At 44.8% G+C, this 17,979-nt stretch overlaps 1 protein-coding gene across 15 annotated transcripts in view; it reads left to right on the top strand.

Annotated features, from left to right (window-relative positions):
* The window catches only part of MYCBP2 (MYC binding protein 2), a 1,771,217-nt gene that overhangs the window by 1,172,333 nt on the left and 580,905 nt on the right, over positions 1-17,979 (top strand). For all 15 annotated transcript variants that reach the window (XM_085622060.1, XM_085622057.1, XM_085622054.1 and 12 more), the window contains one exon: positions 1,361-1,486. In XM_085622060.1, the coding sequence (XP_085478186.1) occupies positions 1,361-1,486 (126 nt within the window). The remainder of the gene's footprint in view (positions 1-1,360; positions 1,487-17,979) is intronic.

The raw sequence follows: 17,979 nt of genomic DNA, 5'->3' as shown, positions 1-17,979 counted from the left end.
AGCATTCATTGTTCTCTCTTTTCTTCAGCATTCTTGAATGGAGGTCTCTTTGTTCTAAATCTGTTTTTCAGGATAGTTTCCTTGATGATCGGTGGGTGCTTTTTAATCGTTGTATAGGTTCACTGCAGCTAAGCTCACTGTATATGCTCCTTCCGTTGGTTTTGAGCCTGGACTCTATGGACTGTTGTCTTGGTTCCTGTGTATCCCCGATTGTAGGTTGCCTCCCTTTTTGTGGCTGACTCTTTTACAGGTGTATTTCCTTGTTTCTCACAGTTTTGTAACTTTCTACTCCCTACAGGCTTTCCATAGTCGTTCTTCTAGATCAGTTCTTAGGTGAAGCAAGATGTTCACCGATCATTTTTCGATAGTCTGGTCCCTTTTATCTTTTGGACCGGCTTCTCCCGTTTGGGGGTCTTTGAGGCCGGTTCGCAGCCCCTTCTCCAAGGATGCTATTGCTTGGGTTTCTGATTCTAAGAGGAGGAATATGCAGCTAGATGTCCCTATCAGATAGACAAGTTACTTACCTTCGGTAACTCCTTAGCTGGTAGAAACACGATCTAGCTGCAGATTCCTTATCGAACCACCCATCCTCCCCTCTATGTGAACTAAAGGCGCTGTGGTCTCCTAGATCCTCTCTTGCCTTCTATTCTTGTTCTTTCTATCTATACTTGTTGATACAAGAGTTTCCTCTTTTTGGCACACAGTTTCCTGAAACTGTTTCTCTACTTGGCTCATCGTTGTTGGCGCAGAAATAGTCACAAAGAACTGACGTCAGAGTGCCGGAGGAGGGCTTATGTGGACTCCGTTGACATTACATTTGGTAGACAACATGGCTGCGGTGTTGCTTGATGCCCTCTACAGACGTGCAGAGGTACTGCTGAAAGAATTTCCGGATCTAGTCTGGCACCTGGGGAGGATTCTAAGATAAGGAATCAGATAAGGAATCTGTGGGTAGAACAAGAGGTAAGTAACTTATTCTTCTGTCCTTCATTTAGCTGCTTGCATAGTCTCCTAGCTTGTCCTTCCATGCCTCATTCCTTTGTTCCAGATTTTTTTTAACACCGTCAGCAATATTTTTCTTATAACATGGTGCCTTTTCTGTAAAGATTTAGATTATCAGCATTTGTATAGTACCTTCTCACATTAGTATAATATATTGCACTTTCTTTACAACTGAGTTTATTTATTTTCATATCCTGTGCCTTATTTCACAGTATATAGCCGACTAGATGTTGGTGAGCATGTTTTGCAGAATATAGACAATACTTGTCTGTGTGAGGCAGTATGAAGCTGTTAAAGTCCAGTCATATAAGTAAAGCTAAACTGTTTGTGATTGAATGAACTCTTTTTGTTTTCCCAGAACAAATTCTTCTGGAACAAAGTGCCCAGACTCCACCTCCCAGCCCTTTCTCAGTGCAAGCCTTCACCAAAGGAGCAAGTGGAAGCAGTGTTCATGGATTCGATTATGGCCTTGCAAATTCCAAAGGTAAAGCAGAGCTTCTGCTATCGGGCAATCTACATTGTATTTATTGATCTTCAAAGCCAAAATGTTTGTGGCTGTTCATTGCAGAATTGTATTTATTTTAATTTTTCGTGCTGTTGCAGATGTAAACAGGGAACAGTAGAATGGCATTTCCTGGTTTAGTTTTGTGTGTTTTAACTGTTTGAAAAAAACTTGTCTGTGCCGTTGTTCGAAGATGTGCCTGATTTAACGTATGTACTCACAGAGGAGTTAGTTAAATCTAATACTGTTATCCAGTTTCACTTTGTAGTTTGCCCCACGTTTCCACTTTTAGACACACATGCTATATCCAGATCTTTCCAGACACATCAAGAATTAGTTTATGAGCACAACGTTGCTTTCCTTTTTGCAATGGATGATTTTTTTCTCCTAAGTGTTCATCTTTTGGAATATCATGTGGTGCCCGATAAGACCCAGAAAATAATTAGACCTCTGTAGTGGGCACCTACAGTGCCTTTTGTGTAACAAACACTCTTCCCCTTTTTGTGCCATTGCTATCTCTATGCCTCTCCAGCCTGCCTAAGTGCCTCACGCAAAACCCACTCCTAGAATTAGGCATTCTTCCCTAGACTGGTGCCTCACAATTAACACTTTTTGCTCAGTAAATTGTATTGTTTTAACTGCCTCTAGTCATCAAAGTTAGTGTTCTGATTCAGTGCTCATAGTCTGTGCCCGGTCAAATAAACAAATCCAGATATTTGTCACAGTCCGTTTATCCCTCCTCTGCTTTAACACCCCTGTGCTAAAATACCTTATTATGGCCCTGTATTCAATAAGATTGGATTGGAACAGGGGAGTCAAATGTGCTACAGCATCTAACATAACCCATGGTCGCCGGCCTATGGTGAAACGTCTTTTCTCATTCCCAGCGTTGGGTACAGTACAATGTGAAGTTCTGAACTTAAGTACTCTACAATCAAATCCACTGATGGCATGAAAACCAACCAGGTAAACAGGCCATCATTGTTGGAAACCTATGCAGTGTGTTTCACTGAACAAAAGAACATAAATGCAGCAAAGATCAAGATGCTTGTGCTGTGGCAGCTGAGCTAGACTCCATGTCTTTTATGACTGGCTTACTAGCCTACGAATGCCTCCATCCGCCTTGATCATATTGATACCTAGCTTCATCATCCGGACTCCAAGTTTCCAGTCCTTTGCTTCTAATGATCATCACACAGAACAGTGATTTCAATTGAAGAAAGTCAGTTAACGCACCTAATTGGACTCTAACAACTCCATGCCAGCCTTCAAACTCTTTGCCACTCTGAAGTGATTGAAAGGCAATGTACAACACTTCATAAAACATCTAAATAAGTAGATATTTTTTAGTTCTTTAAATTAAAAAAAATGTGTGTGTGTGTGTGTGTGTGTGTGTGTGTGTGTGTGTATACAGATATATATATATATATATATATCCCCAACTCCACTACCTTTTTCAAACCGCTTCACGACGATGAAAGCAGGCACGGACCACAAGATAAGTGCTTGATTTATTTATTAGTTGTCGGCCATAACGCGTTTCGGTCCAGCGGGACCTTGATCACATGACAACGCTCATGGTTTCTTTCACCCTTTTTAAAGTGACTTGTGCTCAATACCATTGGAGGATTACAATAGACATAAAAGAAATACACTTTTTGAATAAAGTTCGTACAATCCCACATATTGTAAAAGGTGCGGTCTAAAAAAGTAAAAAGAGACAAAGACCACCATTGATTGCTTAATCCAATGGTCCTTAAAATTATTCAACATATAAAACTTCATAAGAAAAGTCTATAATGTTTCATTCATGAGTTGTTAAAACCGTATCAATAATAAAAAATTCTCATGCGATTAAATTGAATAAATACATAAGTATTCATTTAAAAATCACTTGTAAAATTCTATGATTTTTTGAGGCAAGCAAATTCAGTTTGGCGGTCAAAATTGATGCATAAATGCACAGTTTTCTGAAATTAGAAACGTTCTACATCCCTTTTTATATAGCATGGATATATCCCAATCCGGACTCCCCCGGATTCTGTCTATTTCCTCTCTTAAGGCTGTTTCAATAAACAATTCACGCAGGTGCCCTGGCTATTAGGAGGGGACTACAACTGTATCCTGGACCCGGTGCTGGATTGCTCACACCCTCCACTCCCACACTCTCCCACCTATAGACAAATAGACCGCTTTAAAGCGTGGGCCGCACACTGGTCCCTCACGGACGCATGGAGGCTGCACCATCCCCAGACCCGCATTTACTCTTTCCACTCCATTCCTCATAATTTACGAGTTCGGCTTGACCGATTCTTATGCACTGCAGCGCTTCTCCCGCAAATATGTCACTCGGATTATCTGGGTAGAGTCGTTTCCGACCACGATGCGCACCTTCTCGGCCTCCAGTGGCGACCCCCGCGCCCCCCTGTTCCTACGTGGCGGCTGTCACGGGAGTGCCTCACGGACCAGACCTTTACACATGACCACCAACGTAGCATCCAAGACTACTTTACGCAGCTGCCTGATAGGACGGGTGGATTTTTGACCCTTTCTCGAAGATACGGACTCTGGTATCTTTACTACATTTCAGCTGCCCTACACTTTGAACGAATCTTTGACATAGATAGTCTTTACTTTTGCCATAACCTGATGTGGGTTCTTCAACTTAACACTCGGCCATTCCGTTTTTTTAGCTGTCTACCAGACACGAAAAACATGTACTTCTAACTTTGATACTCTGGATACCTGAAACTGTGAGGGAACCGTAACACGATAAATAGGACGTGAAGACATCATTTACTCTACAGTTATTTTTGCCCTGAAGAAGTCCATTGGTGGACGAAACGCGTCGGCTGTTCTGGCTGTTTTGGAAAATTGTTTTTTAATTGTAAAACTTACTGTAAAATAAAGAAGAATCCTTTGAGAAAACGAAAAACAACCCAAGAACTCGGACTTGATTTAATTTACATTGTTTAAGTGGTGCATTTGGTTTTGTTTTTGTACATGTATTTTCCAGTCATTGGAACGACATTGTGCTGGCGGGTGTCTACCAAATGTGCACACTTGGGGTGAATGGATTATATCACCAAAACTTATATTGAGTGATTTTAAATCCGGTGCTGCTCTAGAGGGCTACCGCTAGCATTGTGTTCAGTTGTTTATACTTTACGCATAATGCGGGGACCGCGTCGTCAACCCTGGTCGAGTGGGAGGGTTTCAAGGTAGTGGCCAGGGGAGAATGCATTCGGTACAGAACCGGGGTGCGACACACCCTGGAGCAAGCCCTAGAGAGGGCGGAGCAGCAACTTGCTACGGCCACTAAGGCCGCAGATCAATCAGTGGCGACAGTAGCTCAGGTCGCCCACGCCAAATCGGAGTACCAGGTGGCGTGCGTGGACTTGCGTCGTCACAATTTTCGGGCATACGCAAACCGAATGCATCGGGACCGTGATAAGTCGGGCACACTCCTGGCATGGCTTGCTAAGCAAGATACCGAAATCCGGCCTATTACTGCAATCATAAATCCCCAGGGTACCCTGGTGCAATCTCAGGATGAGATCCTCCAGGCGTTCTATCACCATTACTCGGCAGTCTACACTGCTCCCACGTCTCTCGACCCCCGGGCCATCGACCACTTCCTCGACCCTCTTCCCCTTCCTCGAATTGCCGCTGTAGACCGGAAGGGGTTGGACGCAAAGATAAAAACAACTGAGATTACAAGTGCGGTACGAGCACTGGCCCGCGGCAAGGCCCCTGGCCTTGACGGGCTCCCACTTGAATATTACGCCACTTTTGCCCCACAGTTGACCTCTCGTCTATCAGCAGTATTGGACTCGGCGCTTAGACTCGGCGAACTGCCCGGCTCTATGAGAGAGTCGGTGATCGTGACGTTTCCGAAACCCGACCGAGACCCTCAACTCCTCGCCTCCTACCGGCCCATCACGCTGCTCACAGCTGACTGTAAAATCCTGGGAAAAATTTTGGCGGACAGATACTCTCAAATCATATGCCCGTTAGTACACCCGGACCAATGCGGTTTCGTTCCAGGGAGGAATACCTCTCATAATATTCGGCGCCTCTTTCACATTCAGGATCAGATTGGGGATCGTTTTCCGCACGCCGCGTGTCTGATCTTGGACATTGAAAGGCGTTTGACACCCTAACGTGGCAATTCCTCTTTGCAGTCCTGTGGCGGACGGGTCTCGGCCCCACGCTCATAGCCTATACTCGCCTACTCTACACCAATCTTACGTCCCGGATCCGCCTCGGTCGCTATATCTCCCCGGAATTTGCGATACACAGGGGCACGCGACAGGGGTGCCCCCTCTCGCCCCTCTTATTCGCACTCGCGGTAGAACCCTTGGCCATCCGGCTCCGTGGGGATGGGCGGGCCTGGGGTATCCCACTGGCGGACATCACACACTGTGTATCTATGTATGCGGACGATCTTCTCATATATATACGGGATGTGACAGCGGATCTCACCACCGTTGAGACCGCCCTGGCGAAGTTTGCGGAGGCCTCGGGGCTGAGGGTGAACTCGGACAAATCGATGGTCTATCCCCTCCACCCGGACGCCCCCTCTCGGGAGGTCTGGATCGGTGACCGGAAACTGCACTGGGCGACGGAGGGTCCCCGATACCTCGGGATCCGATTATATCATTCCCCACTTGACATTTTTGAAGGGAACCATCGGAGAGCACTAGCAGGGATACGATCCTCCATTGGGTTCTGGCGGAGTTTACCGTTGGCCCCGATTGGCCGGGTAGCTCTGGCAAAGATGATACCGGTCCCGCGGCTTTTGTACTACTTCACCAATCTCCCAGTGATTCCCCCCCGCTCCTTCTTCAAAGATTTAGATGCGCTCCTCAGCTCTCTAATATGGGGGCAGGGACGGCACAGAATCGCGCTGGCCAAGCTAAGACTGCCCACGACGCAAGGGGGGCTTGGGGCGCCCTCATTCGAAGCCTACTTCCTGGCGTCGCAGCTCCAATGGCTCTCATATTGGACGGCGGAGCGATGCCTGCTTGAGACATGCACTGTCACGGGACCTGCCCGAGTTGCGTCGCCTGCTTCTGCCGGGTTCTCGTCCCACGCGAACCTACCCCCTGCAGGTGGACATTGCCCGAAAATGTGTGCAACGTATCCACCGCATGGCACCGCGCTGCCCTCCATACACGCCATTACTACCGCTGGTCGGCTGGCCCAGAAATGATGGATTTTTCACACCTGCCATGCTTCGGGAGTGGACGGCGAGGGACATTGTCGAAGCGGAAATACTATTTGACGAGGGACAGCTCAGGCCATACCGACAGCTCATGGAGGAATACGATCTGCCCCCAGGCCAGTTCCTGCTTCACCGTCAACTCCTCAGCCACTTTCGACCATATTCTGACCTCACGCAAGGGGAGCCTCCCACACACCCAGTCCTTCACACACACTCTTACAACTGGGACGGGGTCGACACCTTATTACATGGTTGAATAAATCAATTGGGGACCTAACACACCCACTGCTGGTGCCTCTCCGAGCCCTATGGGAGGAGGAGACGGGACGACTATTTGACGCCAGCGCGCCTTCAACGTTTTTATCCCGACACTACATTTCTATGCCCTCGTTGTCAGGCGCAGGATGCTGCCTTCTTTCACATGTTCTGGACCTGTCCGGGCATTCAGCACTATTGGACTTCGATCCACTCAACACTCAGGGATCTCACTGGGCTGAACCATTTGACTACCTGGGAGGGATGCGCACTGGGTATCCTGGGGCGGAGAAAGCGACACAAGGTGTCGATGCGCTTCGTCTTCCTGGCCCACCTATTGGCCAAACGCTGTATAGCAATGCACTGGCGGTCCCCTACTGGTCCTCCACTAGCAGCTTGGGTGGGGGCTGGTCTTAAATGGGCTGCTGCGGAGGAGGACGCAATACGAGAGGAGGAGGCCAAAGGTACCCGTAAAACCCCAATCTCTTTAGAATGGGCGCTCCTACTACACCAATTCAGACCATCTCAGACCCCAACTGCACTGGTAGCCGACAGGAATGCCCCCGACGCCGCACCGCCTTACGCGGTCCGGGTCTCCACGGCGGGGGATCCCCCCCAATGTCCCCCCGCACCACCTCCGGGCCAGCTGAGTTCCCCCCTCTGCTCACCTGATGCACCCCATGGCTCCTCATGCCGGATTGTGCACACGCCCACCCCCCCCCTAGATGGGAGGCAGCTATATAGCCGAATGGGCAATGGCAGATTTGGGACATAGCCTAGACCTCGTCACTCAGAACTCCATGGCATCCCCCAGTTTGGTTCTCCTCCCCAGTTTTTTTTTTATACAGGTAATGATCAGCAACCATACAGACCACTTCCACACGGAACAAGACATATACGTACTCTCTATATTGATGTTGGTCTATTTGTCCACTCTTGTAACGTACCCATTTTCACGGAAAATGATGTATGTATACTTATATTCTTAAATGCCAATAAAAAGTATTTTTTAAAAAAAAAGGCTGTTTCAATACAGTGCAAATGCTACATAATCAAAGAAAAAAGTGCCCATCCCTTAACCAAATAAAAATTAAAATCTTGTTTATTTAATTTTTCTTTATAAAAGGGCTCTTAGGGTGTTGATTAAAAAACCACTGTACTTGTGGTTTAGGTTGGTCGGGCGGCCTAATATTGTTCATATTGTCATTCTGTACCTCTCCCCTCTTGCATAATAACTGGGCATCCTAATAGCTTTAGCAAAAACACGACATTTTAATTTACAGGCATGTATATAGATCATCGGTCTTGTTAAGACCTCCCAGGGTCTTGCTATTAAAGTTGAGTATGTATCTTGTTTCCAACTTTCTAAGCTGCCCTTCTCTGTCTCCACATCTCCTATTTAAGGGGATAGTGTCAATCATGTAATACGCGAATTCTTTAAGGTTGTTTTGATGTACTTCCCTAATTTGTCTTGCAACTGGATATGTGCGATCGTTGTTATTAATCGCTCTGATGTGTTGCAGGATCTTTTTGTGGGCAGGGAGCTTGGTGCTGCCCACATATTTTAGATTGCAAGAGCACTCTAAAATATAGATACCGTATTCTGTTTTGCAGTTTAGTGGTTTGTTAACATTTAAAACTGTGTCACTAAAAGCTAGCCTGTAGTTTTTCGTGTTAACACCATATTGACATGCCTTACAACTTTTGCATTTTATAAATCCATTTTGTAGTCACCATTTTCTTTGCTCCTTGAATTCTGGGCTGCTACTTATTAAGCTGTTGTGCATGGACGGAGCTCTTTTATATCACTTCTCACAATTTGCCAGTTGCGTTGCATAATCTTTTTTATTTCTCTTTGTTGGGCATTATAAGTGAGAATCAGCCTAACTTCAGGTACTGGTTGCTCCATATTTTCCACTCTGATCTTTTTGGTTTGTAATAACAGGGATCTGTTTTTCATGTTGGAATTAGTAATAGCTGCCTCTATTGTCTTTTTTGAGTCACCCCGTTCCCAAAAACTTTTTTTGCTTTCTTGTTGTGCATCTGTTAAATCTGACGGGTTACTGCATACTCTCTTCAGTCGGGTAATTTCTCCATAGGGGATGCTCTCAGTTAGGTGTCGGGGGTGACAATTGATGAAGTGGAACACCGAATTACCCGCTATTTCTTTTCTGTAAATTCTGGTTTCGATGTTATTTGCTATATACAGTTCTACATCTAAAAAGTGAATATTTTTCTCACTGATGGTCGATTGTGAATTTTAGATTAATACTGTTTTTATTTATAGCAGCTAAAAATTAATTTCGCTTCCTTCACCGTTCCTTCCCATACAATAAACAAATAGTCTATAAAACGAAAATAATCTTTGACAATGTTCTCCATCTATTTCTTATGTGCCACCCCCAGAACCAGCTTCTCCCACCAGCCCATGAATAAACAGGCATAGCTGGGAGAGAATCTGGCTCCCGTTGCTACTCCGCGCTTTTGCTGATAATACATCTTGTCAAATGAAAATATGTTATAATGAAGACAAAAACTGATCATATTTATCAACAATGCGCTATGTGGAGATAAAATTGTCTCATTAGTGCCTAGAAAAAAATCAAGGGCACGTAATCCATCTTTGTGATTAATGCATGTGTATAATGACACCACGTCGAGAGTCATTAACAAATTGTTCCCCTTCCAAATGAAATCCTTCATTTTCAAAATAAATTCGCTGGTGTCTCTTGTGTAGGACGGCAATTTTTTGACAAGATCTTGTAAAAAGTAATCTGCATATACTGAAGCATTTTCCAGTAGGCTGTTTTGTCTTGATATAATCTGCCTTCCTGGTGGCTTAGCTGTATTCTTCTGGATTTTTGCAATAAAGTAAATGTTAGGTACCTTGGGGTTATCGTTTCTGATAAACTTGTATTCATCGGTTGTCAGGAGTCCCACACTCTTCCAAGCTACCAATTTACCCTAAAAATCATTGTATGTTCCCCTAAGTGCCAGGAAATTGCTAGTGCAATAGCACTCCCTGTCATTCAATTGGGACAATGCCTCCTCCACATATTCTTTTTTCATCCATAAAACGACATTCCCTCCGTTATCTGAGCCTCGAACGATAATGTTGTCATTTTTTTTAATCTTAGATATTAATTGCTGATATTGTAGATTTTTGTTATTCTTTTTTCGTTTTTGGTTTTGTATCTTGAAATTCAATTTCTTGATATCATGTATTCCATTCTCGTTAAAAATATCAATTCCGTCCCTGATCATTACTGGAGTAAAAGTAGATTTTTTCTTGAAGGCAGTTTTTTCCTTACAGTCCCTTAGTATCACAGACAGATTTGAGTTTGGTTTTCAATTTCATCAGTTTCTTCTTGTAGAGCAACGAGAGTGTCCAGTAGTGTTTGCTCAGTAGTGTTTACTTGTTCCTGGACAGAACTTTCCTCAGCCAGGGTGATTTTGTTTACTTTTTGTTGCTGAAGTAAAGTAGTAAAGTATGATGCTTTTTAATTTGAGCTTGCAAATGAATTTATATATGTCCATTCTTGTGTTTGCATAGTCAAAATTGGACTCCGGACAGTAGGATAAGCCAAGTGCTAGATTTTGCTTCTCTGCTTTGTTTAAGTTAATGTCCGTTAAATTTATCACAGTCTTTTTGATTTTTGTTGGAGGTAGGCTTTACTTCTTGCCCTTCGCCTCTGCCGACGGCAGTGGTTTCGCCTCTTCTTACTTGTTTCCTTTGTGTATATATACCACCAAAATCATGACGCACTTTATGGGCAGAACACATATATGGTGATTTGCGGTGTATACTTTTAACCACAGTCTGACTAACCTCACCTTAGAACAATGGTTCTCAATCTTTTGACTTCTGGCGACCCCCACTTAATCATTACTGGAACCCAGGGACCCCCACTGAATCATTATTGGAATCCAAGGACCGGTCATTACTGGAATCCGGGGACACTGGCCTAAGCATAGTCAATGATTTGAACCTCAAAACAATACACAGAAAATACCGAGAAAAGCATTAATCGAACAAATACTAAATGATGACACATTTTTATAATTCGCAAACACATATACATTAAAAAAACCAATGTTAATATAAAGGTTGGGGCTTTGCTAAATTCGATCGCGGTCACTCAGTGTCCATACTATATTTTGTTTGCTGCACCTGCACTGCTCCCACAAATCAATCTGAGGATACTAATTTAGTTCTTAGCCTCCAATTTCAAATCCCTTTACATTTACAGTAAATTTTAAAATTTTCAGTTGTACATTTAGCTTCTTTATTTATATACACTTTATTATTCTATTCATATTATTTTATTTTCTAAGCAGTTGCAGACCACTTAGAAGGCTTTGCGGACCCCCAGGTCCATCTTAGAATACTCCCCAGCCTATTAGCGATCATATTGCATGCTGCTCCATGCTGTCATTTAAGCTATATCCCTGTGTGCTGATATAAGTGCCTTTCTTTCTGAACCTTCTGACGTGGGTCCAGAGCTCTGTTCTCAATAACATTGGTCTTCCAACGACTTCCAAACTAAATTCAGTCTCCTCCTAAAACATGTTTCATAAAATGCTGTGACTGTAGAAAACATATGTTTGTTACAGACCAGCATGGGGTGGGTTTCTTGGGGTGTCTCAAAATTGTGCAATGAATGCACCTGGAGGCAACCCGAGACACAGAAGCGAAGCTGTACGTGGCCAAACATAAGAAGTTCTGCTACATTTCATGGGCACGGACTCGATCCCACTCCCAAAGCCATTCCAGCAAGAGGTTAACTTCTCCGTTGAAGTCCTTGAAACCTCTTGTAAGTCCAAATCAAAACCGAAATGCAAACACAAAAAAACAAAGCAGAACTCAACCCCTTCCTGCCATTCCGTTTCCGAAGGGAAGGTGCAATGGTGTCATGATGTGAGTAGCTCTCCAGTTGCAGAGTTGATTCCCCAATTGATCCTGGTGCACCCTGAATTGCCTTGTCCATTGGCGACACGTAGCAGATTAACACTTTCAAGGAGGCCATGTTGCAGGTTTTTGGGCACTTCCTCCCACTGGTGCGTCTTTCGGCTCCAAGGAACCACAGAAGACTCCAGTGGGGTTGTTCCTAGAGGATCTGTCCTCTGAGTCATCTGACCCCATTGCTTCCAAACTGGGTCTTTTACCGACTCGGTACAGACTTTCACTCCTGCTCCTGGTTTTTCTACATTGACACCACTACTAAGGCAGCTGGAGCTAGAAGAGGATCCAGTGCTGATTAAAATTTCTAACATCAAACAGACTTCAGCCAGATCTTTACTGATGTTGGGCTACCTTATTACAAAAGCGCAACCGGTCGTCATAGATCCTGACTCTAAACCAGTGCCTCTCCCAGGGTACGAGCCATCTGAGGCTCTATTATCTTTTTGACTCTGACTCTAAACAAGGTACACCCCAGGATGGAGTTGATGGTAATTGTTTTCCCCACCTTCCCAGCAAAAAATACAACTTTTACATTTATTTTAAATTTATAAGACGTTAGTGGGCTTCATACTTATCCTGAGAAAGGCTTGGGCTCGCTACTTGGGCCACCAACTGGAGAGATTGCATTATTTGAAGTAGTGATCAGACAGACAGCCGTTGTCCTGGATTTGCAGATACCTTCAGTGGAGACCAGAACGATAGTATTCAACGGACATTTTGCAGCTTGGGCCTTCTTACCTAATATTGTGATGCTCTTCCACGTTGGGCAATCCATCACCTTACCAGCGTTCTTGGACTACCCCCACCCCTCAAAAGAGGAGGAGAGCTTGGTCAGCAGTACCTAAAAGGGTTTCAAGCTTTTACATTGATCCGACATAGGAGCACTGTGTTAATGAACTTTTTTTTGTGAGGTTCTCAAAAGGGAAGGCTGGGCAGAAGAGTACCCTATGGAGGTGGGTATTCCTCTGCAGTGGGGCCCTACGAGGGGTCGTGGTCGCGCCCCAGGCAATAGAGAGACTTGTGGTGCGGGTCCGTCACCGACATCATGCGGGGACAAGCCTTGCAAGACTTAAAACAGGCATCCCTATAAACCAGGAGTCAAAGACTCAAATGAACAGAGACAAAAAGTCCCCCCCCCCCCAAAAAAGTCACGCGCTCCGGATCTGCGCTTGGTCGCGCGTAAAAAGAAAGAGCTGACGTGACGGTGCGCGAAGGCGGCATCTAAGTATCTACTGTAATGTTATCCTGGTGACCACGACGCCAGCGACGTACGCGGAGCCGCACGACGACGCCTACTGACGCACAGGGGTACTGCTGACGAAAACGTTCCAGATCCAGTCTGACGTCTGGGGGTAATTCTAAGGGAAGGAATCTATCACTAACTAATGTTTCTTACTGATATACCGTTACCGAAGGTAAGTAACTTGTTCTTTATGCAGTTGCCTGTCGTTATCAGGCAAGGAGCAGTGTTTAAGCCTTTGTAGTGTCAAACACAAGTGGGACATCATTAGGGACTTTTCTAGTGGCCCTCTTTAAGACCAGGGGATTTCCACAGGTAGTCCAATTCCCCACGGATAATAACACTTAATATCTTGGAGTTTACATCTCCATCTTGGATTGGGGGTAAAGTCTTGAGTTGGTCAGGGAAATTCTATGTGGGCGCCTCATTTCCCAAATGTCATTAGGGTCTTTTGAAATTAAAAATCTGCAATTCCAGCTTAATTCTGATAGCCAGCTTTTTGCCTCAACCAATAAAATGAACAGCTACCCTCAAATATCAACTTTCTATTGTGACTCCAGGTCCCAAATGTTCTAGATTAGTAGGAAAAGCTGATTCTTTTTTTTATAACAAAGTTTTATTTGTTTAAAACCACCAAATAAAGTACAGATACAGTCACATTGCACTGACACAAGGTAATGAGCTATAAACAACTCCTATCCCCAGTCCATAATATGCCCCCACCTCCCCATATCTTGTCATGCTTCCGTGGACAACCCAGGCAATGTAGATAGCTTTTTAAAGTTCAGCACACTAGTCCACTCCTGCCCTCCATTCCACCAGAGTCGGGGCGTTGGGGAAATTCCATCCTAGGGTAGTGTCCTGCTTAGACACCAGTGTGGCGACACCTATAAAAAGGTGGTCTGCCCAAGAGTCACACATCTGGTCAACCATGCCAAATAGGGCCACCTTAAGAGTAACAATAAGGACCCACTCCAAAGCTCCCAAGAGCTTGTTGCCCACTCGCTGCCAATACATGGAGATGACGCGCACGCCCTGACAACATAATAAAATTGCCTGAGACCTCAAGAAGGATAATGAAAGCAAGTCGAACAGGGAATCGTGCCAACCCGGTGCAGGCAGATCGGGGTCAGATAGGTTGCATGCAAATAGTTCAATTGACCCAGCCGAAGGCTTGTAGAAATTCACAGCATGCGTGGGGCCATCCTAGCCTCCCTCCAATCTGCTAGGAAAAGCTGATTCTTAACTCTACCCATCTATTATTGAACTTGGGAGTCTACTTCATGAAAAATAATTTATGTTCATTTAGGCCTATCTGAGAACAACATAGCATTGACCTGAAATTTAAAGGTTTCAGCCAACAGGCACTATATAAGAAAATGGAGACTTGGCCAGTTAATTTGAAGGTATCATTGATTGAGGTTTTGTTTTCCAATCTGCATTTGGGCTCTGCAGGTGTTCAAATAGATACCAGTAAGCACTACATGTCAACCATTGTTGCACACTTAAATACACCTTTTGAAACGTTTTTGTTGCAAAGTGAGTTTGCGAGAAACCACCAAGAGGGCCTTGCTCATCTCTGTCTTCCCTTATGGTTGCTGTCCCTGAATTTGACCTGAATCTAGTTGTTTTCTCACACATACATGTAGCATTTGAGTGCCTGTCTTCTGAATAGATTTGTTTACTTTAAGACACGGTTTTCAGTTTGTATTATAGCGGAGTGAAGAATTTCAGAGCTTCAAGGTGTTTCTTCCAAATCGTACACAGAATTAAAGTTGTCCTCTGTCTAGTCTCTCCCTTAAATCTGAAGGTTTACATGGAAATGTATTTAAAACTGAAAATTGTTTGCACCGTATTTCACACTAGATCCCTTGCTTCTTAAGCTGAAGAGACTTTCAACAGCTTAGATACCTTGAGAGGTCTCAATTTATGCATGTTACATATGTTTTTTTTCCAAGCCTTAACTTGTGGATGTGTCATCAAGAAAATGAACAGCTTTCGGCCAGGTAGTTCTGTGAAACTTGTCTGACTGTGATATGCTGTCTTCCCCATTCAAACACTTAAACCGAAACCTCTGCAATGGAAGATGCGTAGGATAACAGAGTAAAAAAAAAAAGAAGTAGTAATTGTGATATGTAGTAACTGTAGATTGCAGTTTCATCACCTTTAGAATAATCCCAGGTGCTGTACTGAATCTGGATTTCCAACAGCACATATAGGTGCCATACCTGCATGCTGACATCAATTCCTTGCTTTCTGCCCCACTTTGTGATTCTGAAGCTCTGCCCCCAACTTCTCTGGTGATACTGATTCCAAATTTTAACAATAGACCATGTATCAGGGAATATTGAACCCCTCCCTGCCCGTAGAGCGAAACTCTACTTCGTGGAACATAGGCAGCGGTCACTCTTGATACAGATCCAGGAACCATTCTCCTGCCAAATCCTAATCTTCGTCTAATTCTTCATATATGTCTAAGTCCAAGTTGAGGCAAAGTTGAGTTTTTCTGAGCCATCAACTGACCCTGTGATCCTCCTCCGAGTTCCTAGCTGGCGCCAGCCCATAGTTCCACTCTGGTTGCTTAGGCCATGCTGGCTTTGTCTGCACTGGCTCTGACCCAGACTAAAGTGGGCAACCTTTCCAGGTCTGATCCTGATGCTGATTTCAAACCCAGAGCCGCATCTAAGTTGCACTATGAAATTCCCAAAGCACAGCCTCTATCTTAACATCAGTACTTGATGAAAAGAGGTGCTCTGTTCCGCTGTGATTTGAATGCAATTCAGGAGTTTCAGGACATATCACTCAATGATTGCAATGAGATAGTGGACAGCTTGCTCCATCCCATCCTGTATTGAGGCTCCCTTTTACATAGAGTAACAAAATGGTAGTGGTTTCGACACTTCTTCTAAGACTGAATAAGATTCTCCACCAGGTCCACCCTCTGAGCAAAGTTTCATTTTTGTTGTGATTGTCTGCAGAGCGGGTGAATGCTTGATTTATAATTATTTATGGTTTATATGAAAGATAATTTGTTAATGGAAATACTGCCTCTTGGCCCTGCTATGTCAAAGCCCTTCCTGGCTTTCAGTAGGACCATAACAGATGAATTGCTAATTTGAGAGAAATTGTACTTGGGTACACCGTCCAGTCATTCAGTGGCTAGACAATATAGGCCAGCCTTTGGTGACCTGACCTTTCTCACCCACATCTAATACTGGAAGGATTAATCATCTCTGGATCCGCAAGCAAGTTCAACCCAAACATATGCCCTTCTGCGCCGCTGAACGGGGATTGAAACATATTTGCGCATTCGGCTAAAGAGTATTTTCCTCCTTCAGCCTCTAAATGCAGTCTGTTTACTGGGCCATTATACGCATGCACTCTTTGACAAGAGCATCAATATCCTACTGGTTGTGCTTCATGAATTTAGGTCAGCCTTTGCCCAAACCATTCAGGATGAACAGGACGCTGCCAGATGTGTGATAAGGACGGCCTTGACACAACAGACTGTGGGCACCAGTGTTATGATCAGGCATCAGACCTGGATGTGAGGTACCAGGGTTTTTCAGTGATGTTCAGGCATCCATATTGGAGATGCCTGTCAATGCCCTTTGGAGAAAGGTCTGACTCCGCGCTAGAACATTTTAAAGACATATTTGTTATGGCACGTTCCCTAAACTTGCTTTCACTGGCCCACTAGTTTCACCAACAATGCAGAAATGTCAAAGGCTACTTACAGGGTCTGGTCTATTGACAATGGCCTTCCTGTCAACCAGTTCAGCAGCCAGGCCAGACTTTCCACAGCTGCAGTGGACGTGTTGGTGGCCATGATCACACCCACCATCAAGATCAGGAATCTTCCACTACTTCCTCGCCCGCTGCAACGTCTTCCAAGCTGCTTTAATTTCCACTTGCAGGCTTTGCACAGTCAGGCAGGATTACATTTTTCTACTCAGCTGTGAATCCATCACTTAAGGGCAGGGGTTGCTGCAAATTGTTATAAAAGGATCTCATACAGAGGATTCCCATTGTAGAGGCCAACCTGGATGCTGTAGCATTCATGAGCCCAGGGCATCCAGGATGTTGTTCTGATGTTCAGCCTTAGTCCTGAAGCTCAGTGAAGTTTGTCTGAGCCTTCTGGGACTATTGGCCTCGTACATCCTCCTTACCCCATGTGCATGCTGGCACGTGTGCCTTGCAGTGGAACCTCCTTTTTCATTGAGATCAATAACAGTGACTTATCTGTTTGTCAAAATCTGCATCTCAAAGGAGGCAGCCTTGGATTTACAGTGGTGACAGGTGGAAACCAAATTGTCATGTAGAAAACAGTTTTCTTTTCCAGAGTTCACAATAGTGACGGATGCATCATCTTTGGATTGAAGTGGTCATCTGTGACAGGTGGAAATCAGGGCTGTGTGGCCCCCAGTGGAACGAAGTATCAACCACTTAGAGCTTGTGGAGGCCGTGGCCAAGACGGTAGCCACTAACCACATGTTCCTGTGAACTCTGGCCTGGGCCCAAACAATATCCTGCAACATCCCTTGGCACCTGGCACAGGGGCACCCATTACTGTGAGGATCCACTTCCCCCCTCCTCCCCCCACCAAGTGATCTCCGGGAGGCAGCTGTGGGGCTGTGGTATACAAGACCCCGGCTCCAGCTACTGATCTTCAAGGGCCCAGGGCTGCAGCAGTGTTTAAGGGCCGGCTAGGAGAGTGTTGAGGGACCACAATTCCTACAGTCACTGCACAGCCTGTGGCCTCCGCCTGTGCTGGGCCTGAGGCTGTGAGG

Source organism: Triturus cristatus, chromosome 8, assembly GCF_964204655.1.
Source record: "Triturus cristatus chromosome 8, aTriCri1.1, whole genome shotgun sequence".
Lineage (NCBI taxonomy): Eukaryota > Metazoa > Chordata > Amphibia > Caudata > Salamandridae > Triturus > Triturus cristatus.
The sequence above is the reverse complement of the archived record's forward strand: the minus strand, read 5'-3'. Positions and strand labels throughout refer to the sequence as shown.